General features: G+C 40.0%; 1 protein-coding gene across 2 annotated transcripts; it reads right to left on the bottom strand.

The window, feature by feature from the left end:
* Nucleotides 1-287: 287 nt before the first annotated feature.
* Nucleotides 288-23,911, bottom strand: EDRF1 (erythroid differentiation regulatory factor 1). 2 transcript variants are annotated; one of them, XM_048945843.1, is made up of 25 exons: nucleotides 23,737-23,911; nucleotides 23,196-23,404; nucleotides 22,154-22,220; nucleotides 21,394-21,519; nucleotides 20,754-20,878; nucleotides 20,175-20,334; nucleotides 18,828-18,929; nucleotides 18,415-18,536; nucleotides 17,360-17,471; nucleotides 16,529-16,676; nucleotides 16,345-16,453; nucleotides 16,035-16,146; nucleotides 14,078-14,338; nucleotides 12,864-12,935; nucleotides 12,605-12,755; nucleotides 10,153-10,341; nucleotides 8,977-9,177; nucleotides 8,363-8,581; nucleotides 7,205-7,428; nucleotides 6,470-6,628; nucleotides 6,057-6,206; nucleotides 5,048-5,201; nucleotides 4,664-4,779; nucleotides 3,852-4,015; nucleotides 288-1,140 (listed from the first exon to the last, which is right to left on the bottom strand). In XM_048945843.1, the coding sequence occupies exons 1-25, from the start codon at nucleotides 23,800-23,802 to the stop codon at nucleotides 969-971; spliced, it is 3,690 nt and encodes a 1,229-aa protein (XP_048801800.1). In that variant the 5' UTR covers nucleotides 23,803-23,911; the 3' UTR covers nucleotides 288-968. The 2 variants fall into 2 exon arrangements, with proteins under 2 accessions (XP_048801800.1, XP_048801801.1); XM_048945844.1 differs by lacking the exon at nucleotides 18,828-18,929.
* Between the last annotated feature and the right edge of the window lie 1,649 nt (nucleotides 23,912-25,560).

The following is a 25,560-nucleotide window of genomic DNA, read 5'->3' as shown; positions in this document are numbered from 1 at the left end:
TGACACTGGCATTAAGAATCACTGCCTCCAAACAGCTTAAGTGTTTAATTCAGTATGTGTCTGAGTGTGGGGGAGCTTACACACACATAACACACACAAAAACTGGTAATATGTTTAATTGACAATTATAGTTTCTACCACCTCCTATGTGCTATGCTTCTCATTTACAAGAGGAAAAAAATGCAGCATTTATAGTTTTTTTTTTCCCTAACTCCTAGTGCTTCTCAAATGGTTCCAGTTCTGCTGAAGTTTACCTCACTGATATAGAAGCACAACAAACAATGCAGTACAATTCATAGGTTTATTTAATAAATATTTATTTAAAAATATGCTTTTATTCACAGTTTCAAGTCTGAAAAAGATAACACTATTCCAGATCAATTCCAACACACCTAAGATCATCCACCTCCTGTTGCAAACAAAATACCAGCAATGGCAAATGCAAGAACCTTGCATCAAAGCAAGGAAGGCACACATTTTGTGCAGAAAAGTGACTGTAATGAGAGAAATGTATCCACACACTCAACAGAAATCTCCTTGCACTGCTTTTTTTCACGTTACTGGTTGAAGTATTCCAATAAAGCTTTGCTCACAAAGTCTGTCTCATTAAATACCAAACAACTGTGAGGTTATATTTCTATTCAAAATATTTGCATTGCTGCAAAGCCCATTACCTTTAAGAGAAAAATTGTGCTTTTCTCCAAGATAAAAAAAAAATATATATATGTTCAGTTTGTATCCACAACCCAAACTCTGCATTTCAAACAAAGAAACGCTAAGAACCAAACCATGCCAGAGTTATCACAGGTTCACAGGGAATTCCTACTCTTTCCCAGGTGTACTGTGTTAACCATATAGGCAGTATATGCTTATCACCTTTGATAAATCCAAATACCACATGGGAAAAAAAATACCACTGATCCCATGCATTCACAAGGCACTGTTTCTGCTCTTCTGCAGCACTTAAGTCACTGAATTCCACCACTAGTGGCTTCACTATTCTGAGACAGCTGCTCCAGCAGGTTTAAGATTACCTCTATTCTCTCCAGCAGGGTCATGGTTTTGTTAGCAGTTGCACGCAACAGAAGAGAGTAAACTTGCTTGTTTGTTTTAAGAGTGACTTCTTCTTCATTAACACCCCTAAAAAGGAAACATAAAAGCTGTTAACCTGACCACAATATTTTATTCCACAAATTATCAAAGCAATTATCAAATAATAACATCATTTCTTTGAAACCACATAGCTGATGCTTTGATTTGTTAAGTCTTACTTCTTTCACTCCCATTTCCTGGCATTTCACGGCACTGCAGTCAGAGCCTCTGCTCCTACTGCAGGATAAGGAGTTCCAAATGTCTTCAGTCTGGCCATTTTATTGGCTTCACACTGTAAACCCTCCAGTCAGTGCCTCTGTGCCAAACCCCTGTACTTCTGTCAGAGTTTGTCTCATCTGATCTGGCTAAGAGCCAGCAGACTCCTGACTATCCTTGAGCTGCTATTTGCTCCTGGGCAGTTGCCTGCTGCTGTATTTGCCACAGCCCAGCCCTGCTTACCCACTATGGACACTTTCCTGTTCAAGTCTGAAGTCCATGGCTTTACCACCCTTTTCTTAAGTTCCAGACACCTAAATTATTTCTGTACTTTAGAGACTTTTCCATGCCAATAGCTTTACACAGAAGAGCTTTTTGCCAGTCTGCAGTTTAATGTCCCATCAGTTTTCTCCATTTGACAGACATCACTGAAAATAATTTATCAAACAAGAGCTAGCCTATTACTTCAGCATTGCCACCCTACATTTAACATCCAAGACTAATAAATAAATGACTGGAATCAGAAAAAAAAAAAAGGAAATGCTGCTATTAGCATTACAATTAAATCAAGTGTGCATGCGTGCAAGCAGCAGTCAGGTTAATTGTGAATACTCAGGGAGTTACAAAGAGGGTAAAGCAAATTAAATTTATGACATCTGGCAGAAACCAGATTTAATTATAAAGCAGAACAGGTAGTCAATAAAAAGCCACTGAAATGCAAAGTATTTCCAGGATAAGTTACAAGAATTCCCAGAGCAAAGTATTAATTTCAATTACTTTTTCCCCTGATTTACACAGCCCAGTTCAGTTGCTCTTATGCATTTAACTTCTGGAAGGTAAAACTGATTTCATTCAGTTTTATTGCTAGCCTGCAAGTTTCACTATCAACCATCAGTTTTTCCCACATGTTCTGTTCTCTGCCAAAGCACATCTAAGGCCCTGCAAGAGCATCTGTGGGTGCTCATGTCCTCCCTTTCCAGTCTGCCTGTTATTAAAACAGAAGACAGACATTTTCTCTTTCTGTAAAGCAGAACTAAGGAGACACACACACCACTTACACAAGGTACCAGAAAGGTTTAACAAAAGGTTAAACAGAAGACAGCGCTAAGCTGAGCCTCAATCCACCACTGTTTAAAGAAGTTTAAGATGCAACAGCAGCACTCCCATTTCACCTCAGTGTAACCTGCTCCCTATGTGAAAACTTCAGCAGGAAACCTCATTCATGAGAGACTCCATGAGAAGCATTTGTCACACAACACTTAGCCAGATCACCAACGGATGAGAATAGCTGAGTCAGTTCCTGGGGGCAGCTGCATGGTTACATACGAGTTGTACTTCAATCCTTTGCTTTTTGCATATTCAGACTGCCACCTTGTGGGAGCTTTTCTGTAAGTGAACACACCTAACAACGTACCCAAACCGCTGCTAGAAAGGCACACAGGCTTTCTTTCAGTCTCATTTCCCACTTAGCAGGCTCCTACCAGCAAGCAACTTACTGTGCAAGACTATTCCATTTCACAACTTCCTGTAGCAAAACAGCAGTTAGCATCAGCGCTGCTTCAAAGTGACAAACAATTAACAACTGCCAAAAATTCTCTAATGCCTCATTTTCATAGATTAACTTTGTTATAGTGGAAAAAACAACTGTATGCCACTGTAACCTCTACAATCACTATATCTGCTATTATGGGGGTGAGGGGGGAGTGTTCTCTGGATCCTAAAAACAAACACGTTCATATTTAACCAATTGAAAGAACAGCAATATAAGGAATTAAGACTGTCACAGCAGATCACAGCAGTAGCAAGACAGAAGACTGCTTCTTAGCTCACTCCATCAGGCATTAGAAAGCTAATGCCAACAGGCACCTTCCCCATTTATATCCTTCTGCTTACAGCACTACTGGTGTGCCTATGTTTATACTGAGAACTGTGTGTGCTTACCTGTGCTGTCACTAGCACATTTTATTATCAAGATAGATCTAATCACCAGTGGTACACAGCAGTTTTCCCCCCCACTAACTTTCCAGTGTCCTGCCACAGATGAAGACTGATGCGAATAAAACAAAGGACCCTTAACATAGTGAACAATTACATTTTAAATTAGTGTACAAATAGAGTCAGCACAGTGACAAGTATAACAGCTGCTTACAGCAGTACAAGTCAAGCCATTCTGTTCAATTGATGCCCATGAAAGTATATTCTGTGAAGGATAAGCTAGCTACCACAGAGCACTGTATTGTGCTTCTCAGATAACTATTACACAAGCTTATTTCTTATTTGAAAAGAAATAGTCCAATTTTGTCCACTCAGTGCTGGAATCCTGTCAGCAAATACAAGAAAAAAACTGCCACAAAGTGAAGGTCACTCCCTCAATTACACCTAAAAACCACCAGCTTCAGACCACCAATGGACACCCCAACTCCTCCACACACAAGTCTGCTCCAGAAAGGAATAAACATCACACATCCTTGCACACATAAGAGTACAGTTTGCACAGATTTACATATCCAAATCACATGTATGCATATCAAGGTTTAGCTTACCCAGTTTTCTTCTTCGTTGAAGTTAACAATTTAATAGATTGGAGGAGAAGGAATGACATTCTAGACTCAAAAATACTAAGCAGTTTCACTACTTCTTCCTTGTTAAGGGCAGTGGAGGACTCATTAGGTGATATACTCTCAGCATTACTCTCACCCTTGCTTATCTACAAAAAGAAAAACACAGGAGAACGTGTCACTTGACTCCACAATTAGAAGAATGGGACTCAGGTCAGATGACCACGCTTTGCAGGTTATCTTACTCTTCACAGGAGTGGCACCAACATGGCAATTACTATGACTTCATGGTTGAGGCCTCAGTAATTACTTTGTAGTCACACTGCACACAAGTTCTGACAAGTGCTTATGTTAAATCTATGCACTGTGATATTTAATCATAAAAAACAGGAAAATAGAGACTTAAATAGACAATCTGTTGCTCAAGCTGTTAGAATTTTTATACATTTCAGCAGCATTATACAAATGTCCCTCTTTTAATAGAGAGGAACAAAAAGGCTCTGAATACAGAGATCTGAGCACCAAAAAGAAATTTCTTCAAGAATTGTCTAATTCTGAAGTGCTGGGGGAAGAGGTGGAACTTCTGACACCACTCAGAGAAAGGCAAGTTCTAGATTATGTTTTTTCATCCACTTCCACCATAAAGGCTGGAAGTGAATTGCAGAAGGTTCCATTTCTGTTCAATTTAACTAAGTTGACTGGGAAGTAGACAAGCAATAACTTAACTGCCAACTGATTGCTCTTACATGAATGCACAAGATTTGTGGGAGCAATCAAAGAACTTGATTTTCATTTACCTGCTCACTTTCTGCTGCAAGATCTTTTCTGATAAGCTGGAACGCACACTTGGTTTTAGCCATTATATCCAGGGCCCCAAACAATGTCTTTAACTTCCCAGCACTGCTGTTCTGACCTGAGCAGGGAAAAAAAAAAAATAATCAAGGACACTATTAACAACTCATTCTGGATTGCACTTTTATCTCCACCCAGTGATTTCAGGAGTTCACATGAAGTGTCTACACCCTAGGCAACTGAGGAACACTGTGATAAAAATACCTTTCTTCTTCCAAAGGGGACTGCATTCTGAGAAGCGTGTTACTCCTACTCAAACAAATTTATTTCGAGAGGAAATAAAACATTTAACAGCATTTTAGAAGACTATTGTAGGAAGACAGACTTACTTGCCATCTGGAATTCTGCAAATGCCACTCTTTCCAATTGCACACGGAGGAGCTCACAGGGTGCATCCTTCAAGAGCTGAAAGAGTCTTACTGCTTTACTGTAATGAAGATCAGCAAGTATGCGATGTTGTTTCCTCAAGTGCTCATCACCAACCTGGTCTCAGAGCAGGGTACAGAGTAAATGCCAGACAATTAATATGTTCTGAAAGCATCCACTAGAAAAAAATGCTTATGGAAAACAAGAGGTACAAACAATGGTTCTTCATCTCACCTCAAAATGGTTCAACGAAACCTCACAGAATCCATCACTACCCTAGCTATGAATATACAGGAACTTCAATGATAACATTAACAAATTCATGTTAAGCAGAACCAGAAACCACCCCCAACACACCCCAAGAAGCAACATGCAAGTCTACACTCAAGCATTAATTAATCATTAGCAGACAGCCTCCAATAGAATGTTAGCAGAAGCATCAGAGTCACTTAAAAGCAAAGTCAAATGAAGTATTTATCATCAATATGAGTATGGGAAACTACCTGGAACAGACTGAACCATAAAGCCTGTAAAGGACAATGCTGATGCACAGGAACGATACCAAGTTGCACCATGGAAGTTCCAACTGGATTTTAGGAAAATAATCCTTACCCTTGAAGGTGGACAAACACTAAAAAAGCCTTCCTGAAGAGGTGGCTGATGCTCTGTGCACGTCAGTGTTCAAGAGACATTTGGACAGTGCCCTTAACAGCTGCACTTAACTTACACCTAGCCCTGAAGTGCTCAGGCAGGTGGACTAGACCTCTGAAGATCTCTTCCAAATGAACTATTCTATGCATAAGTAACTGCATTTCACACTGACTTAAATACAAGTCGGCTCACATTTCCCAGTTAAGTCACTTTAAATAAACATATTCCAACTACAGTTAAGAAGATAAATTTCAGCCTTTACAAGTATTACACGTTAAACATGGAACCTATACAGAAAAACCAAACAGTTTGTGTAAGCACCTGGTTTCTGAGGCAACTGTGGTACATGGAAGCAAGTCTGTGGTGGATGGTTGCAGCACGATACTGGCAGAGAGGCTGCCGTGGAGACACCGTATCAACATCACAGTACTTCAAAGACTTCATCATGGCTTCACTGACCTCCTTCTCTATCTACAAGGAAGAAAACCATGCAGTGGTGTTCCAGGTTGAAAGTAATCACTTAATGTGGACTCGGAAGGGTTAAATGTGTTTTCACAATACAAGACTGAAAAATCTTTATATAACTAACCATTCTGTGATTTGCAATAGCTACTTTAAACTTTCATTAGATTACAAAGATTTTATACAAACTGTTCCAATATCATCTTGGCTTGCAGGTCCATTTTTCAAGAAAACAGCTTATTTTAGTAGATGCCACAAATCCTCTCCATTACCTGTTCCTGAGCCTTCCTAGATAACGGAGCATAATCCTGCTGTAGAGTTGCCATAGTGAAATAAGTGGTAGACAGCTCCCAGTTCACAGAATCCCAAACAGCTGGATGCATCTCTCTCTTGCCAAGAGATCTCAGTGCTTTCAGATAGTAGTCAATAGCCTACAGATCATAAAATATATATATAAGCAGTAACTATACATTCATAAACTACTAAAAATTCATTTATTTTCACTTGTGCTGAAAGGAAGCATTTCAAAATACCTTTGCTCCTTCACCAATATTTTTCTTGTACTCATTCTGATTAGAATTTTAGTCTTGACTTACCCATCAGAATAAGACAAAGTTCCAAAGGACACACTGGCCCTAGGTAACTTTTTATTCCCCAAATGTACTAACAGAAGAAAGCACCAATTCTAAGCATCTGCTTTATTCTACATAATGAACATGATTGAAAACCATTACCTTGGGGCAAAAGTTCAGTGCTAGCTACTTGACTTATTTTTACACACTCAAAAGGAAGCATTCAGGTGTGCCATACTTTCTTTCCATTACACTTAATTAGCACGAAGCCAGAAGTTCCACAGTCCCTTATCAATCTTGCCAACTGCTGTATCTACATAAATCAACTTCTCCATCCCAACATCTTCATTATTTAAAGGATTCTAAGCTGTTTATGCAAATTTTGTGTCAAAAGACAGAACAGGGTGTGGGCCATTGTAAAAAGTGAAATGTTACCTTATTATAATAAAGGGCCTCTTCTGGAGAAAATTCTCTTTTGAAGTCACCTTCAGCTGCACAGTGAGCTTGAGCACAAATTCGCATGAGCCTTCCTGTGTTGCACAGCAGGAGAGCAGCATTGGTGGCATCATCAATTGCCTCAAAGTTCTGAATGCCTTTTTCAAAGCAAGAGAAACTTTTCTTCCACAGTTGCTGCTCTGTTGTTGATACATTCTTACTCACTGAAGTTAAAACACAAAGCTTTCCATTAATGCAAACTCTTCAAGGACACCAAACAAACCTTTGTTCGTTGTGCCAGTTTTTCCTCACAGATTTCTAAAGATGCCCTTTTAGAATTTAAATGTAGTAAAATACTCTGAGCACCCAAATTCATGGAAAATAGTAGCAAAAGAAATGAAAATCTGTTAATACCTGAAGCATACTGTTGTACATAGCGTACATCAGAAAGAACTGTGATAACATGGCACACCCAAGAAGGAAAGTAGATACAATCAGTAAGTGCTTTTCCCCCCTTTTGGGTAACGTTCAGGATATCAGTTACTTCTTTGAACTTGGAGAAGGAAACAAAAAGTGATTTTCACAGACAAGCAAAACTCAGCATTAAGGCTGTTATTCTGGCTCAACAGCAGTCCTACAAAAGCATGGAAATGAGAAACAGGCACCAAGCTAAAAATCTAACCCACAATTCTTCAACCATTAATCAGACAAACACAGCAAGTATTTAGGAGACTGGAGCTGCTCACGCTGAACTACCAGCATCAACTTCGTTTTAGCTTTAATAACCAGTGCTTCTAGACAAGGCATTCTTTTCATAAAAAGAAAAGCACTAAATTTAGAAAATCAGCCTTTTTTCTCCCCCCGTTTCTTTCCTGGGCATTCAATGCACTTCAAACGAATTTCTCCACACCTATGGTTTCCACTATTCAGCTTAGGCTCAATTAAAACAGTGCATAAATCATCGTAGTCTACTGTAGATTATTTACAATGGACATAAAAGTTGCACTATTTTTCTGAAGACAATACTTACTACAAAGTTACTTAAGTGTCATCTTACCATTCTGAAATGGTCAAGGCTTCCTTCACAGTTAGTGAACATAATCATTTTTCTAGGTCAACGGAACAGCATACAGTGACAATCAAAACAAGAATGCTTACCCACTCTCTCAGACTGCACAGCAGCAGCCTGATTCATGTAAAATACTCCAATTTCATTCCTGATATTACCCATCCTCTTCAGCACCTGTATATGCTGCTCAGGATTTTGCTTCTTCAAGTTACTGAAAAGTAAGATTTCATAAGCTGCTTCGTAACATTTGCAGCTGACTGAAAGTTGACATTCCAAGTCTGTAGATAAATCAGTAGCCCAGGCAAACACTGAAAAAAACAAAACCAAAACAGAATGTCTCCATGTCAAATAGCATTTCCAAGTAAATCCAAGCCTCTGACAGTACAGAGAAAGTCACCCACGAAGATGACCAAGGATAAGACCCTCATCAGAACCATCACACAGTTCTCACACCAAGCAGAATCTACCCAGGACACAAACAACTACTGCCTTCAGCTCACCTACAACTTCAGGCACGTCATACAGTATTTTGATAACTTATTGTGTCTGTCACAAGAAAAGGTGTTTTCTCTGATTAAAACAGGAAGAGGCATAACAATTCTCCTCCGGAAGTGATACTGCTGCACGGATTGGAGGAAGCATAGCAAAGTGACTTATGCCTGTCATACAGACAATTACAAGTTATGTTATAGCTGGGCCATACCTTGGCAGCTGGATTCTCTATGAAGGCTGTGCAGTATTTCCTGATCTTCCTTTGTCTGGTAATTGTATTCTTCGAGGTAGGCTGCTCTGTTGTTGGCATTTTGAGCAAGCATTAATTGGATATCTCCACAAAGTGTTAAGCACTGACAAAGAAATACCAACACCTCAGGAAGCATGCTGGCAGAGAGACAGCAGTAGGTGTCTAAAAGAAAAGAATCCCACAGGTGAAGGAGAAGGAAGGAGAGAAACGCAGTTCTTAAGTTTTGACACAGACTGACAGTGTAATTGGTTTTATGTCACTTCCCACATTTATTCCCTGTATCCAGACAGAGTCACCAATCTGTTTTAAAATCACACTTATTCTACACAGCTGATGGCTTAGGAATAGCGACTACTTTCTAAAATATGTGCATCAACTCTGATGATTACAAATGCTCATCTCAGATTTCTAACTTCAGCCAGGGAAAACTGCATTTCAGGATTAACTTCAGTCAGATACAGTCTGAAATAGCCAAATTTGCAAGCATTGCAGTTTACATTTAAGTCCTCCCAAGACTGAAAATCTACACATACCAATGCTTTGTATGTGTAGATTTTGAGAGATCAAGCATTCTTGCTTTGTGAGGGCTTTACCACCCCACCAACTCACACCTTACAAACACAGAAGCAAAACAGCAGCACTAAAGCTCTAAGCACACCATTTTCTGATTATTTAATATCCTAAACAGCCTCCACTCCCCTCACTTTCCTTGGTTGTAATTCATTTTAGAGGTGTATCTAATTCAGCTGATACTTTGGGTAAACATTTAAATGAAAAGGGAGCCACCAGGTATTCCCAGAAAATCAGCATCTGTTTGCAATGACAGCACTAAAACACAGCAGGCTATCTCTGTGCTGCCACCAGGACGGAATGCTCCCAGCTTTAATGCTCAGAAATTTCAAGTCTGTGATCTAAGTTCTCCCACCACATCAAAATGGTCGGAGCCTTCTACCCAAATGGTGATGACTGAGTTATTCTTATCACCTCCTTCTCTCCAGAAGGATGAGCTAGACACTTAGTTAAACTAATTACACAGGCACATGATTTGTCACTGCATGCCACTAAGGTAACTCATGCATACAAGTATTTGATATTGTCAAATGTGTCAGTATAGAGGTGACAACTCCAGTAACCTACCATGGCACTGTAGAGCCAGCTTGATGTATCGTAACGCTCTCCCATATTTCTGTAGAATCATAGCAGCATCAGACAGGACATAATAAGCCTTTGATGATTTCAGAATGAGCTGGAGTTTCATTTTATATTGCCACGATCCAGGAATCATTCCTGACTGACTGGAATGCTTATCCTTCTGAAATGAGCCCACTGTAACAAACAAAGCCTCCTCAGTAAATCTCATTTCCATAAAATACACCAGAGGTCTGACCCAACTTCAGCAGACAGACAGAATGTAAATAGCCACATTACAGCTCTGCACACCAGATGCCAATTTGCACAGTACTGTGTTTTTCATCTACAAAATGGACCCAACATTTGGAACCTTTCCACTTATCTCACCTGAATGCCTTGTATCTGAATACAAAGAGCACAGTGCCAATGCAGCTAAACTCCAACATTCTCAACAGCTTCTGAAATGCAGGTGCAACAACCAAGACTATTCTTTCTGGTAGCAGGGATGATTTGTGATGAGTTCTGCCAAATCCTTATGATATTTGTTTTATTTCTGTATTAACTGTCTCAAACTATCCAGCTCTGTATGAACTGGATAACCTAATCATTCCTGCAAATAAGACCAAAGACTTTCTCACACCACTTCCAAGATAATCATCAGCATAAGATCATGGTTCTGCCTTCAATGCTGCAGTGATTATGGAAGCAGAAAGCAGCAGCTAGGGAATGCAAGCACGTTAGAAGGCCTGAGGCCAAAGGACAGAATTGTGTTGTCCTGATCAGGAGGGTTGAAGCAGAATAAGCAGCACACACTATGAGAAGCACACAGAATCGAGGCTTTTGCTTACAGCTGGATCTATAAGACCTGACCTGCAAACTGACAATCCTTACTGAGGGCTAGAAAAACTGCACCTTCTTTAAGATAAAAGGAACTAAAGCTACAGAATACTCATATACTGCATGCACATAGCATTCAGAAGTGGCTCTTTTCAAACTAAAAATTCAAGGAGTCTTTTCAATATGTACATAAACATACAGAGAAACTCCAGAATCTGCATTACAAAAACAAACAGCACAAAAAACCATACTTGGGAAACTCAAATTTCTCCCTTAAGCTTGAGTTACTTTTCTCTAAGTTCAATCACTATGACCCAAATGAGTAGCACCACTGCTATTTCACAAACTGCAGTGCAGATCCAGAAATCAAGTGAAGTCTCTTGTGAGATCTGTGCAATATTTATCCCCCACACTTTCCAAGAAACTCGTGCTTCTAAATAAAAAAGCAAGCAGCTGCAATGTGTCATCAGCTCCAAAGAGGAAAGGCAGAAGACAGAGCCTGGCTGCAGTACAGCTGAAATCAGCACACTCTTCTTGCTGAGCTGACCTGAGTACAATTTTGCAGCAGATCTCCATACAAACAAATCACACACTCCATATTAACAGGACTGTGCAGAATTTGTGGGAGCTCAACACAGTGCAGCTTTCTAATAGAGACATTATATGATGTGGTCAAGTATCTGATAAAAAAACCTAGGAAAATATTAAGTTATCTCCAGTTCACTGACATTCATGAGAATCATAGAAGGGGAAGATAATCATTTAATTGCTCTGATGCTTAACTCAAAACTGATCTTGCTCATTTAAGGATATAAATGAGAAAAGGAGGAAAGAGGAAAGATTGAGGAATTGCAAAAATATACTCTATTTTCTTTCTGACATTTGCACACGTGAAGTCCTACAAAGGACCCATCACCTTGCAGAACACTCTTACTTTCAGGAGTCCCTCCTATTCCCTTTTATGATTCCAGAGCAACGTGAAGTAGATAGAAGCTTCTGGTCTTCAAATATCTAAACAAAGTAAACCTGTCTTTCCTGCTTCCTTCCACAATTTAGAGCTGTAGGCAAAATTAACATTGAAATCCTGTTTGACTTCATGGTACACATGACCTATAACTGTAATGCATTTGTAAATGTAATATCCAGCAGAAAATACGAGGGGGAAATCTGGCAGAAGTGAAAAGCTCGTTCACAAAGCTTCCAAATCACACAAAAAAGATGATTGCAAAACTAAACAAATTAAAGAAAAAAAAACACACACAAAAACAAACCCAACACACCCCCCACAAACAGCTCACAGCACTCCTCCCACCACATCCAAAGCACAAACTACCAAGTGCTTGTGGAAATCATGTGAGAGGTACAACTAAGTAAGGTACAGTAGCATTATGTGTTTACTAACAACAGATGCTCTGATATGCAAAACACCCCAAATGCACTATTCATGTTTAAAGAGGAACAGCCTATGGCCTCCAATTTTGTTTTTATGCTGTGTATTTTTTCTTGTTTATACAACAGCATAATTAGCAGCACACAAGTACACTGTTTTGTCAATCAAAATGAAGCGGCAGCAGTTTGCAGGGTACTGGAAAGGTCTTATTTGCACAACAATACCACTTACTTTTGTCTAAAAATAAGGCCATCTGTTTTTCCAGACACTCGGGACCACCACTGGTGGATTCATCTTCATATTTCAATGGGATTGGTGTGCTGGGGTCAGCAGCAGGAAGGTCACTCTCTTTTTTAACACTGCTGTCAACAGACTTCAAGCCCTGCAAGAAGAATTGCCTCAATTCACTTTCGAATCCATACTCCACAAACACAACACGAGGAACTGTACAGCTGCTGAAGTACCATTGCAGATCTGATAGTGAACTCACCTCCAGGACGTAGCTGAGCACAAGCCTGCAACGTTCTTCAGCACCATGGCAGACAGGAAATGCACAACTGGGCTTGATTGAGGGCACAGCAGGGAAAAATAACAAAGACAGAAGAAAGAGAAGTTCAAAGTACGAAACACCAACACTACTGGTTCTAAGAAACAAAAGAGTGCAAGAAAAAAAGCTTGATAACAAAACATTTGATCTCCACATTGAAAAGCATCGTGGTCTTTCTTTCCATGGTTTCAGACAGCAATTCATACCTGGTCATCACTACAGGATTTAATTTAACATCTATACTTGGTCTCTCAGGAAGCTTAAAGAGAAGGAGGAAGAACAGATATTTCTGCACTGTAACAGTAATTACAGAAACACACACAGACTGTTTGCAGTGCAGACCCACAATCCAAAAGCTATTTAGTCAGTGCAAGAGCTATTTAGTCAAAGCAGCACTTCACCTTTGAAGGGCTCAATAGCTTAGGGCTGGGATTTTTTTGGTTGTGTTTGTGGTCATCTACAGTTCTTAAACGTGGCTACAGCAGCAGTACTTACTCCTGTCACAGCAGCAGATTTTCTTTTTTTGCAGAGGACCTCAAATTCTATGAACAGCTCCCTATGAGGACAGGCTGAGGGAGTTGGGCTTGTTCAGCCTGGAGAAGAGAAGGCTGCGGGGTGACCTCATTGCAGCCTATCAATACCTGAAGGGAACCTACACCCAGGAGGGGAGTAAACTCTTCAAAAGGGCTGACAACAGCAGGACTAGGGGAAATGGTTTTAAGTTGAAGGAGGGAAGATTTAGGTTGGATGTCAGGGGGAAGTTCTTTACTAGGAGAGTGGTTAGGCCCTGGAACGGGCTGCCCAGGGAGGTTGTGGATGCCCCGTCCTTGGACGTGTTTAAGGCCAGGTTGGATGGGGTCCTGGGCAACCTGATCTGAATGTGGATGTTTGGTGGCCCTGCTAGGCAGGGGGGTTGGAACTACATGATCCTTGGGGTCCCTTCCAACCCGGGTGATTCTGTGATTCTGTGTGATTCTGTGTAACAGCTAATGAAAAAGCTGATTGAAGCATGAGGCAGAGGAAAAAAACAAAAATGAAAAGCCACAACTAAAGAAGAAAAGGCACATGATGACAGCTTATGACAAAACTAACAAGTAACCAAATTTTGCAGCATCAATTCAAGAAATTCCTCAAACAAAACCCATAACTTTACTTACCCGTATTCGATGAACAGACTTGTATTTTTCTGGTACTGATAACTCTCCTACAGATTTTATTATAGCCACTGCTTTGTTGTCATCTGGTGGATCAGAACTGTTACTGTAAGAACCGTTCTCATCGCTGTCTGGCATTTCTTCCTCTTCTTCACTGTAACTTTCATCAGAATTGCCATTTATAGGGAAGTCTGTATTGTCTTCTTTTTTAGGCTCATCCAACTGAAAGAGCTCCGACAGCATGAAGTTTGCTGAAGCAATAATCTTTTCAAAAAAGGAAAGAAAAACCAGAGATTCATTTCCATGTAAAAATTCTCTTTTGAAAGGCAACAGCAATACACTTGCACTTAGGATAAGGAGTAAACAGCACATACAAACTTATATTTGATAATCTGCAAGTACAGCCTGTATTCTCACCTTGCCTGAGCACTGAATGTTTAAACAATATTTAAGAAGCAAGTCAAAGGAGATAGCCAGCTAACCAATGTACGTGCAAATAAAGCAGGCAGTCAAGCTCACCCACATTTGTTTTTACCCACCTTACAAACTAATTATAAACCTCTACAAACTTCTAAAGAGCAACCTCCCTTATGCCTTCCACCAATCTAAAATTTGTTTTAGAAGACAGCCCTTTCAGGGCCTTTGCCTCTTGTTTTGCAGAAGAGGACAAAGGTAAGAATTAGGAAATGGGACCCTCTCCCATACCTTCCTTTCATTCATAAAGAAGGGCAGTTGTTGATCACCCTTTTCCTCTTTTGAGTGCCATTTTAAGAACCTTTTTTCACATCTCTTCTGTTTTAGCTATAGTTTGGGAGAAAAATGTAATCTGCTTTCCAGAGTAGCTCCTACCTTCACTTCTCCCCAGCAGAGTTAAGCATTCAGAGGTCTGCATTTCATTTCTTCCTGCTGCTTTGGTTTATTTATTTGCATGCTTTAATATTATCAACATATTTTCAAGCCCTGACCATGTATAATTAAGAAACACTAAATATTGGGCACTTAAAAGCTATCCTATAGCAGCAGTAAGATTCAGCCACATAGCAGCACATCAGGACAAATCCAAGGCACGCTGGTGATGAACTAAGATTCTATGATCTAAAACCAGCACTGTTTCCTCACCCTTAGGTTTACTTTTTATATAGAAAGAAGTCTTGAGGCAAAAGGTACCAATGCTCAAACTAATTTCTTCCTGAAGTCTGCTGTACTACTCAGGCCTGCATACTTCACTCCATAACCTCCTACCTCCGCCCTCAAGACAGAGGACATGAACACCTGAAACGCAGTGGGGCCAAGACTGCATCACTGAACTTCTCTGCAATAACACCTCAGATTAGTACAGCAAGATGAGAAATAGATACATGCATTCTATATAAACATTTTTGCCTCCCACTTTAAGTAGTGTTTGCAGAAAGGCTTATTAATGAACAAACAGACCTGATAATTATGTCAGAAAAAAAACAACAACAAAAAACATTCCTTACATCAAGGTTTAAGATTTCTACCATAAGTTTACTTGAAGCTTGAAGTCTTGTCACTTTTGTATCACAAGAGGAATTTTGAGACTCAGGGATGAGTCACACTGCCATCAAATCTGCTAGGAAATCTGAGTCAGATCCAGTGAAAAACAAACTAGAACAGACCACATACTGCATTAAGGTGATCTGCTTTTAGGCATCTGGCTCTTGAACTGGAATCAGCAATTTTAAGTTGGAACTAGTTAGGATCATCTAATTTCACAGATGAGTTCCAAAGATCCCCTCCAGCCCAAACCAATCTATGTTGAGTGTTTATGGTCCACCTTAAGTTACTGACTCCACATGTCTCTATGATTATACAAACATTAACTAATAGCTTTAAGGCTTCAAGTTTTGGATTTAGGTGCCTAAGTAGGAAGGGTTCTGACCACCAAGAAACTTCTCCATTGCCTTTACACAAAGATACAAGAACATAATGCTCTTACTTGAGGATGTCTGCCATTGTCCAGTAACTTAAGACAATTCAGAAGCAATGTTCTGATAGTGCCATAGTGTTTCTTGTTCTGGTTTTTCTTCAGCATCATATTGCAAGCAACTCTAAGAGGAAAAAGTTAAAAAAAAACAACTAGTGAATTTTTGGGACTATAAGGAAAAAAGCTTTAAGCAAGATGCTACAAATGTAGGCTTTTCAAATGTTTTAACAGGTCTACAAGACTTAGTGAGAACACAGTTTGCACAAAGAAATAACACAAGTTAAATAACACAAGTTACAACAGAAGTTATGTAAAAACTCACTTGTATAGAAGAATTGCCACTGGCATTGTAAAAGGGTTTTGGTATTTGTCTTCTGTTTCTTCACAAAGGGTTGTTAGGTCATAGAGTTTTACTATATCACTCCCACTTGCTGAAAGGCAAGACTTTTTATGAAGCAGCATGACATAAACTGAGAACAGATCTATGTTAATCTAAGTTTACTTACCCTTAAATAACCAGTATGTATGTCCCTCTTTGGTGCAATTTGATTTCAAAAAAGATAAGATATTTTGAGCAATATCTTTTATCACTTTGGTAGAGAAATTAGAGTTCTCCAAGTTGGGAATATCTTCAGTCTTAATCATTTCATATTTCTGCAAGGAATATATTTTATAACAAGATCAGGAGGGTTTTTTGCCACTACCACACATCTACAGATCAGAATCTCTATTATCTGCTTAAAGAAATCATCTACTACTACAATACAGTGTCAAAACTCAGTTATTTTCTATGATATACTTCAAGATTTTTATTGAGTGGTATTATCAAATTATGCCTGCTTGTAAAGAAGATTCACTGCTAAGAGAAATCTATGTCTGAGGAAATGGAGAACAAAAGGTGAAAAAGCAGCAGCGTAAAATCTACCTACAACATCAATGAAACTTAGTCAGCAACTCTATGCTGCCAAGTGCAAGTGAAAAACCCAGCCAGTATCTGCAGGCTCTTGAACTGGTTCTTAATTGAAACAATTAAGAGGCATGCACCAAAGATTTTAAGATGCAAGAAACTGGTGCATTCCTGCAGCCATGTTCTTTCATTATTTTTTGTTTTGTCTTGGTACATCTGAGCAAATGGAAATCTTACATGCAGGGAAGAAAGAAGAACAGACATTTCTAGATTACTGTTGCATTTAGATTATCTGTGTAGATATTTCTCGTTTTGCAATGAAGATTTTGTAATCTTTTTGTCAGAGCAGTAAGATTTGAAAGATCTTTCACAGCTGCAACAGTTTTAGTACGGAATGGTTGATGGACTAGGCACAAACAGTCAGGCTTACCTGAACAATTCCATTAACATGAAAGCACATCACAAGCTCTGGCACGTTGCATATTAAGTTGTCCAACCAATAGTCAATTCCTGTTAACACATTTATTGGCTTGTTGTTATCCCTAGAAACAAATATTCCTGGTGTTATTTAAGTCTTTGCTTACTCTTTAGAAAACAAGTGATGTTTACTAATGGGACTTAATTACTTAAGTCACCTTAGTGGATGGCACTGAAACACTTACTGGTTAATTGTTATATTCTGTAGAGGCAAACAATGGAATACAGTCACATTTCCTCAGCAGTTTGAGGTTTTGCCTACAGTGACACTGGAACTTGAGCAAGATCCACATGTCACCCTATTACCAAAATAGTAAGTGCTGTTCTAAAAGGCTATTCTGAAGTTCTAAAGCAATGGCAGCACTGGCAGCACCTAATTATAGCACAAGCCTTCTCCTAGACTTTCCAATATTCCTTTCAAAGCAAATTACTTATTTTCTAGATGCATCTTAAGATGACAAATACTTCAAACAAGTTTTAAGTGTTTGCTCATTCTCTGCCAGTGCATAGGCAGGAACAGAGAGCTCAATAACCAAGTAATCAGCAAAGTACTAACAAACAGAAAACAGAGCACAATTTCTAGTAAAATAAATTTTAAATACTTATGAAGTGCCTAACAAGCAGTTAGTGAAATTCATAATTCCATCAAGAGAAATATGACTGCCATCCTTTATTACAATAGAAATACAGAAAAGTTACAGACTAAAATAATGGTATCTTAATACCAAATGCACATTGAAGACTCACGAAAGGCTCACTGCTTTCAAATAAAGATTCAGATAGAAAAAGTAGCAGAACATCTCAAGTTCCAGTGCACGAGGACCATGGGACTTAGCTATGGGACTTCCTGAATTCCAGGATTTCAGAATGCCATTGCCACTTAAGCCTGAAGCACAAGTCTGATTGTTTAAATTGCATGTAAGTATGAAGAATGAACCAAAACCTTGCAGATAGCTAAACAGGAAAGCAAAGCAACAAGTCAAAGGCTGGCATACGCAATCAATTCACCTGAGACGTAAGCTCACAGCAGGGTATCTCCCTCCTCCAAATATAGGCATATTTGATCCTACTAACATGTGGATATCTTCAAAGGTCCACAAGATGTTACGAACAAAGTCATTTTTAAGTCCCTTCATTAAGAGAAAAAATTGGTCTATAAATCACCAGTATAAACACATTTCTCTGTGACTATCTGCAGAACTACGAGAAAGCAAGATGCAAAAGCAGCAAATAAAAGACAGCACAAAATGAACTATGCTACGCATTCATGTTAACTTAAAGGACTGAGATCACAGGTGCCACAAAAGCTACTTCTACAGGAGGTTTCAGTTTCTCTCTTGGCTCCAATTTAGACCAAATTTTAAAGTGTCTGATTAAATTGGGGAAGTTGTGGCTGAGCTCAAATTTGACATAAAGCATACCTGACTTTTTTCCCCGTCACTGAACAAAGTAGTCAGGTTTTGTTCTTTGGGGGCTGAGGCCACATGCCCCACTATATATGAGGGTTCAAGAGGCACATTTCCCTGTGAAGAGCACAAGGATAAGGAGTGATTCCACTGCTGAGGTAACTTAGGCCATAGAAAAAAGTTACGTTTATATTCTGAATGACAAAAGCATAGAAGACAAGAACTTTTACCTCCACCATATTAAAATACATATAAAAATATAAAAGCCTCCAGTCAGCAACTAGAATGGCTCTTCTGCTACAGCTGGTCCCAGAAATGTTGTACTTCATTTCTTATAACCTCATCATCTTCAGGAAGGAAGATTTTCCAGGAACACTTTATTCCCCAAGAGTCAGGACCAGATCATCGACCTCTAGAGCATAAACCTGCCATCTCAACACCTTATTTATAAATAAGAAAAAAACCAACACCTTAACAAAAGCACAACAGCTTCTTTGCAGAGTGATTTGGCAGTAATCACCCAAGAAAGTGAGAAAGGAGTAGCTCTTTTTCTAAGAGCATTCAAGAACTGAATTATACCTCCACTTTAAAGTGTTACTGCATCAGCACACATGAAATTATGATTTGGTCAACACAGGTAAGAACCATCAGCAGTTAGCTATTCAAGGAATCTGGCATACTAATTAGCACCACTGTTCAGAATAAAGGTAATCCAGACTGTAGAGTGAATACAATATTTTTCACCCTCTCCAAAACTTCATCAATGGCTGTACAGCATTACTTCAAGACCACTAGGATTGATATTCATAAACAACACTAGCCACAGAGAGACTCTGGATTAGAGCCTAACACTAATAGTAGCTTGTTGTATAATTGACATTGCTCCCTTCTATTTGTTTTACCCCAAAGCAAGCATTTGTACACATTACTTAATTGTTTTGCAAACATTTTCATAGACTCTTATCTTCCTCTTCACCAATAAATTCAAGGCCATGATAGAGTTTTCAAGGTAATTTAAAAAAGCAGCTCAAAACCATAAGTTCCTTCACACATCAGCCAAATATCAAGCTTGCCTACTTTCAGGTGAAGTCACTGATAACCACGCTCAGCCAAAAGTTTTCTCTTTCAAAAAAAGTGTATTTTTGCTCACTGTAACACTAAATAAGAAAATCACTTTCCAAGTTCTGAGCACTGAAACATCAGCATGAGTTGAAATGTGCCCACTGCCAAGTTACTGTAACTCTTCATGCCTTTGTGACACGAGTATGATGGCAGCACCTTGGAAAACCTAATACAGACAACATTTTATTTGGGATATGTGTATTTCCTACCAAAACTAACACACCATTTAAATACACTAACCTGGTTAGAGGCACCTGGATCTTCAGATAATGAAGAAGGCATTTCAAAAGGAGCTGGCCAGGAGGCCCTTCCTGCTTCATCGCTCTCACCTGGAACAGCACCCTCCTCGTGCTGTTTTGAACTGGAAGGAACAGGCTGAGCAGCTCCATCACCATTAATGCTGACAAAACATCAACAAGTTTACGATATAAATCCTCTACAGAATTTTTAAGTTTGTTTTGATTCTTCAGTCTCAGAGAACAGCTCAGCTAATATGCTAGAAGAGTGCTACAAGGACAAGTTTTACTGTATCATGGGAGGCACTGCTATACTTTGCATGCAAGCAACATCCATTTTTCAGAAGGAATACAGAGGGAAGTTAAGCTATGCTACTTAATTTCACACTTTCACATACAGCAACTCATAATAGAAACACATTCATGTTATTTCATGATGTCATCTCTCAAATTCCTCCATGTAAGGATAAAGAAATTAAAGTAATAAAGTAATTAAGATGGACAAATTCTAACATTCCCTTCAAAATAATAAACTGGTCAGAAGTTGGTGCAGAATTCAAGATTCATGCAGATATAAGGTTACCTGTAATACAAGAATTTGGAAAGGATAGCCTTCTGGTACCAGTGCTCTTTACTCTTCTTTTTCCTTTGCCACTTCTGATCAATTAGTCTTTGATAAAACTCCTTCAGCCACGTCCAGTCCCCTGTCTAGTCAGTATGGTATGAAATTAACATCAAGATGTACTTGCAAACTAAGCAAAGTACCTCATTGCATTATGAACTTATCAACTACAACATCAAAAATAAACGCCAATGCTAAACTGTTGGTTAATTATTGAAAAGATATCACCTAAAAGAAGTTAGATTTCCACAAAGTCAACTTCTCATTAAAAAAAAAAATCACGTATGTGGTAAGAGACTGCACAGTAACAGTGAATTAGTTAAATGAATAAAGTTGCATAGCAATATGGAGGCAGTTACAGAAAAAATGAACATAGAATTTTAATTCTACAATACCACGAATATAAAGACATCAGATTCTCTGTCATAGTTTGTGATTAAACCAATTGCTGCAGCATGTGCTTCACATGATCTTCATGTGTAGATCATTTGTACTAGCAGACAGATCTCAGGAACTTTGATATATGCTTTCTCACTGGCTACACTACTCTCAAAAGAATGCATTTTGACCATATAGTACACATCAGAAAAGGAAAGTTAACCTGAGATGATCTCATGAAGAGCTCTTGAATATCCAGTTCATCCAACAAGAGCGTCCTCCCAATGCGATGCACTGCCATGCTCACATGTGACTTGCTGTAAGGTATCTTCAGAAGTTTTTTAATGTTCTTGTAGGAGAAAAGAGAACAGAGATTATTTTCCATATTATTAAACATCGTTGTAAGACAGAATTCTTAGGAAACTGGACACAAAGGACACATTCTTAACATTGGAAAGGCATGGCCAGAAAAATAAAACCTTATAGAGGCAGAAATTTTAAGACCATCTCTCAACAAGCTGCATTTGCTGAGGTCAGGTATGAGAATGTGAACAGCAGTAATAAAAAAAAAAAATCAATGGCAAATGATGGTGTCAAGTCACCAGTATAAACTGTGTACTGCATTTAAACATTATCTCTTGGATCATCATAACCAAGTACCACCAAAAGCGACTAAGAAAAAGGAAGTTTATGGTTTGGAGCTGAAAGTTTTATCTTCACCACAGAAATAACAATTTGTCAGGTATCCAGAGGGCACCTGAACAGAGTTCTAAGTCAGAGCAGTTATCTGTCCAAGAGAAACACATAAGAGAATATGCATCTTCCTTCCTCTGAATCATCGTATCTGAATGATGCAGAGCTGTTTCAGTAGATCTTTGCTTTCCCTCAATAAACACAAAGACGACAGGAGACAGGACAGTAGTTTATGGTAAGGTTTATACAAGGCATAAGTTTGAATGATAAAACTTAAAAGTTACACCAACCTCTGAATCAGACACAACATCCACATCATTTCCAATGGAGTCAATGAAGTCATATGCCATTCCAAAGCTACAGAGAAAACAGTTCAAGTCATTAAGTACAGAGGGACATCAAATAACTTGCCTTGCAAAGCAAGGAAACACTCCAAAAGCTTGTTCAGAATTAAAATAATTAGTCTCTAGCTACGTGTTACTAGATATAATGAGGCCTAAGGCTAGTTAACAGAACTGTTCTGACAAGTTTTCCAAAGATATTATTGGAAAAGTTGAGATTCAAGTTCAAAATATGCCATAAAGCAGTTTGTGATTTGTTGAAACCAAAAAATCATAGGTTTTAAACAAGTTGTCCTGCTGTTGTCTGTTTATCACCTAGAATTTGATTATGAGGATTTATTTAAACAAAGACCCTCAGCAAACTGCTAAATTTCACTAACTAGTTGATTTACTGTGAATTTGCTTGCTCAGCAGAGGATTTAAAACCCTTATTTCTAAACATTCTGAACTCACCTCATTCAACTGTTTTGCATGCATCTGTGCATAAAGATAACACCACTTTCTGGGTTTGTCCCCAGGTTTTCCTTTTTGTGTTCACTTTTGACATGGCTACAAAGCTTTTTTCTGCTATTAGTTAGCCAGTTCCAATTTATATAGAACCAGACCAGCCATAAGCTTGATCCTTGACTGCCCAAGAAAACCACACTTGTACCATTTTCAGCCCCCACCAAAAGCAGACTGGCTAGCTCAAGCAGGCTAGTTTAATTTTGATAAATTTGACTTTAACAGCCAGCCTGAGAAGAACACAAAGACACAAAGTCAGCATCGCTGCATCACGGAAGCTGTCATTATGCACCCGAAAAAATAAAGTCCTTCAGCATGAAGGGCATCATTAATCATTTACAAAGGAGACAGCATAAAGGCAGAAACAGAGGATGGAAAAGAAGGAGTGATACCTCGCTGTTACAGGAAAAATTTTAGTGAACTTCAACCTTCTATTGGATTTAGTCTTAAAGATCTGGAAAAAACTAACAGAACCTGCTGCAGGTACCTCGAGAACGGTGTGCTCTTCTTGTTGTTGCCCAGAACAGTCGTGCCCGCAGGTCCCAGCTTGGCACTTTCACGTAACCAATTTGCAGGCGGCAGCTTCAGGTCTGTCTTCTCCTGCAGCCAGGCAAAGGCTGCCTGCGGTGGGGCCGAGGAGTACTTCACCACAGCGCTGCTCTTCACCTCATTGCCTCCAAGGAACAGCACCGAGCCCTGCTTTCCAAAGGGGAATCAGTTGGCGTTTCTGTGGCTCTGAAGGCACAGGACGACCCGTCCTGCTAAGCGCTTTCAGGGCGAGTGACACAAGCAACAAAACACGCCGCTGAACTACGCGGAAAGCTTTGAACTGACACACTTAAAAGGAGAAACGGATCCACGGCATATCATTTAGGTAATTAAAACGCACTTAAACGTAAGGAAGAGAACACTGCCTGCAATTACAGCTCAATCACAACGAGCGCCTTCCTGCCTCCCTCACACCTGGAAGCGGCGCTCGCACCTCTGCGGGAACCCACAAAACCCCTGGGCCGCGCCCCAGCCGTCACCTGCTTGGGCTCCTCCGCGTCTCCCCTCAGAGAGGCGGCGGCCCCGAGGCCGCACAGCTCCGCCATCTTCCGCCCGCTCCCTGCAGCGGTAACGGCAGCGGCGGGGTCAGGGGGCCGCGAGCGCCCCGCGGCGCCTCACGTGACGCCCTCACGTGACGCTACGTGACGTCACGACGGCGCCGGCGCTTCTCGCGCGCTTTCCCGTGAAGTCCCAGGGGGCGCGGAAGGCGGGGACGAAAGGAGTCGGCCAATAGGAGATCGTGGGGCGGGGCCTGAGGGAAGGGCGGGGCCGCGGCGCTGATGGGCGGGAAAGAGGCGGGGCGGGCGGTTCCTCAGGGCAGGCTGAGGGCGCGAAGTGCTGAGCGTCCGTCTGTAGGCTCGCGGCGTGGTTGTGGGAGTCTTGTTTCTCTTACAAACCGAGCGAAACCTCTCTAGCTTTGCATATGTTTACTGGTACAAAGCACACCTCTCAGAAACAATAATGCGGTAAATTTGTGTGGAAATACCTGCATGCAACCTACTGAGGAGAGAATACCTTAATTATTACATTCCTTTAGAGCCTTTCTGTGGTTTTAGGGTGGGAACTTTCTAAGTTTCCTCCTTAAACTTTTTGTTTTCGACTTTATCAATATCTCGCTTGAAAACAGCAGCGAAAGCAAAACTGTTCAGGTAAAAGAAAACAGCTGCCTGCAGGTGCTTCAAACCACAGAGCTGTTTGTCTGAGCTGGCAATGAGGAGCCTGGAGTTACTGAATGTGCAATGACGTGGATTGAGAACAAACTGTAATTTTGTTCTCCGTTGGTCACATTCTGCATTATCCTTCTCATTTCTGTCACTGACTTCCTCAGTCTGAAAAGCAGTGTGATTTATCTCTGCAGCTCCCCGAGCTGATGCCGGCGCACGCAGACGTCAGTGCAGCTCATTAGGCTCAAGGCTTAGAGGACAACGCAATCACCTGAGCCTTTCGGAAGATGTTGATCCCACAGCGTGCTTGCAGCTTTGGTTATTTGTTTTCTCCACCAAAATTGCATTATGGAACAGCTTATTTTTCATAAGCCAACTTTACATTCACCTCTGTAAATCATTGTAGAAGTCGATTGCTTTTGTGCTTAAAAGTAACTAACAGCGTGGCATCGTTAATAACAACATCCAAAGTATCACTCTTATCTCACTCTTATCTAAGTTATTATCAAAACTTCAGTGGACACCTAGAGAGACAAAGTAGGTCATTTAGAAGAAAGCCTTGAGAAGTGGCAGCATGGCAGCTAGTATCCCCAAATATCATTACGTGTGTCTGATAGTAAGACGGAGAACTCGATTTCCTGCAGCAACTTTGTAATTTCCTTTAGAATAAATGGCTGTGACTGTCTGAATCATTCATACTTAACCAATGCAAGTACCACAATTTCTCTCATTTCATTTGCCAGCTATAGCATCTGATTCCCACCCACTTTATCCTTGAATGTCAATATGCTGGAAAGCAGGCTGGTGCCAGAGCCATTTCAGTGTCATCTTGACAGTCTCTCAAGGTCCGGGAGGCAAAGTCCTGTTTTGTGCTTCATTCTGTGACTTTGGCCTTGGCTACACCCCTTCCTTGAGACAAGCAAGGCCTTACTCTCTCTGCCTCAGTTTTTCTTTCTGCGAAAGAAGCCTTACATTTTGGCTTGTTCTCCATTTCTTCAGAAATATATTACAGAACCTTCTGTGTACAAAAACATTTGCTACATTCAGCTTTGAGACTGTATTGGGAGCAGGAAAGAACACACTGAGACTTCTCAGGACAGCCACTGTGCAGATCATCGCCATGTTGCAAAGCCACTGCCA

This window comes from Lagopus muta, chromosome 5 (genome assembly GCF_023343835.1).
Source record: "Lagopus muta isolate bLagMut1 chromosome 5, bLagMut1 primary, whole genome shotgun sequence".
Classification (NCBI taxonomy): Eukaryota; Metazoa; Chordata; class Aves; order Galliformes; family Phasianidae; genus Lagopus; species Lagopus muta.
Note: the sequence above shows the minus strand (reverse complement) of the source record. Positions and strands in the feature narration are given on the sequence as shown.

What these genes read in the sequence shown, in the direction of transcription:
- EDRF1 (XM_048945843.1), bottom strand. Translation starts at nt 23,802, where the DNA reads ATGGCGGAGCTGTGCGGCCTCGGGGCCGCCGCCTCTCTGAGGGGAGAC. An exon ending in ATGTTGTGTCTGATTCAGAG is followed by an intron (nt 21,520 to 22,153) that starts GTTGGTGTAACT and finishes TTCTCCTACAAG; the next exon opens with AACATTAAAAAACTTCTGAA. An exon ending in AGGCCCTTTATTATAATAAG is followed by an intron (nt 6,629 to 7,204) that starts GTAACATTTCAC and finishes TATGATCTGTAG; the next exon opens with GCTATTGACTACTATCTGAA.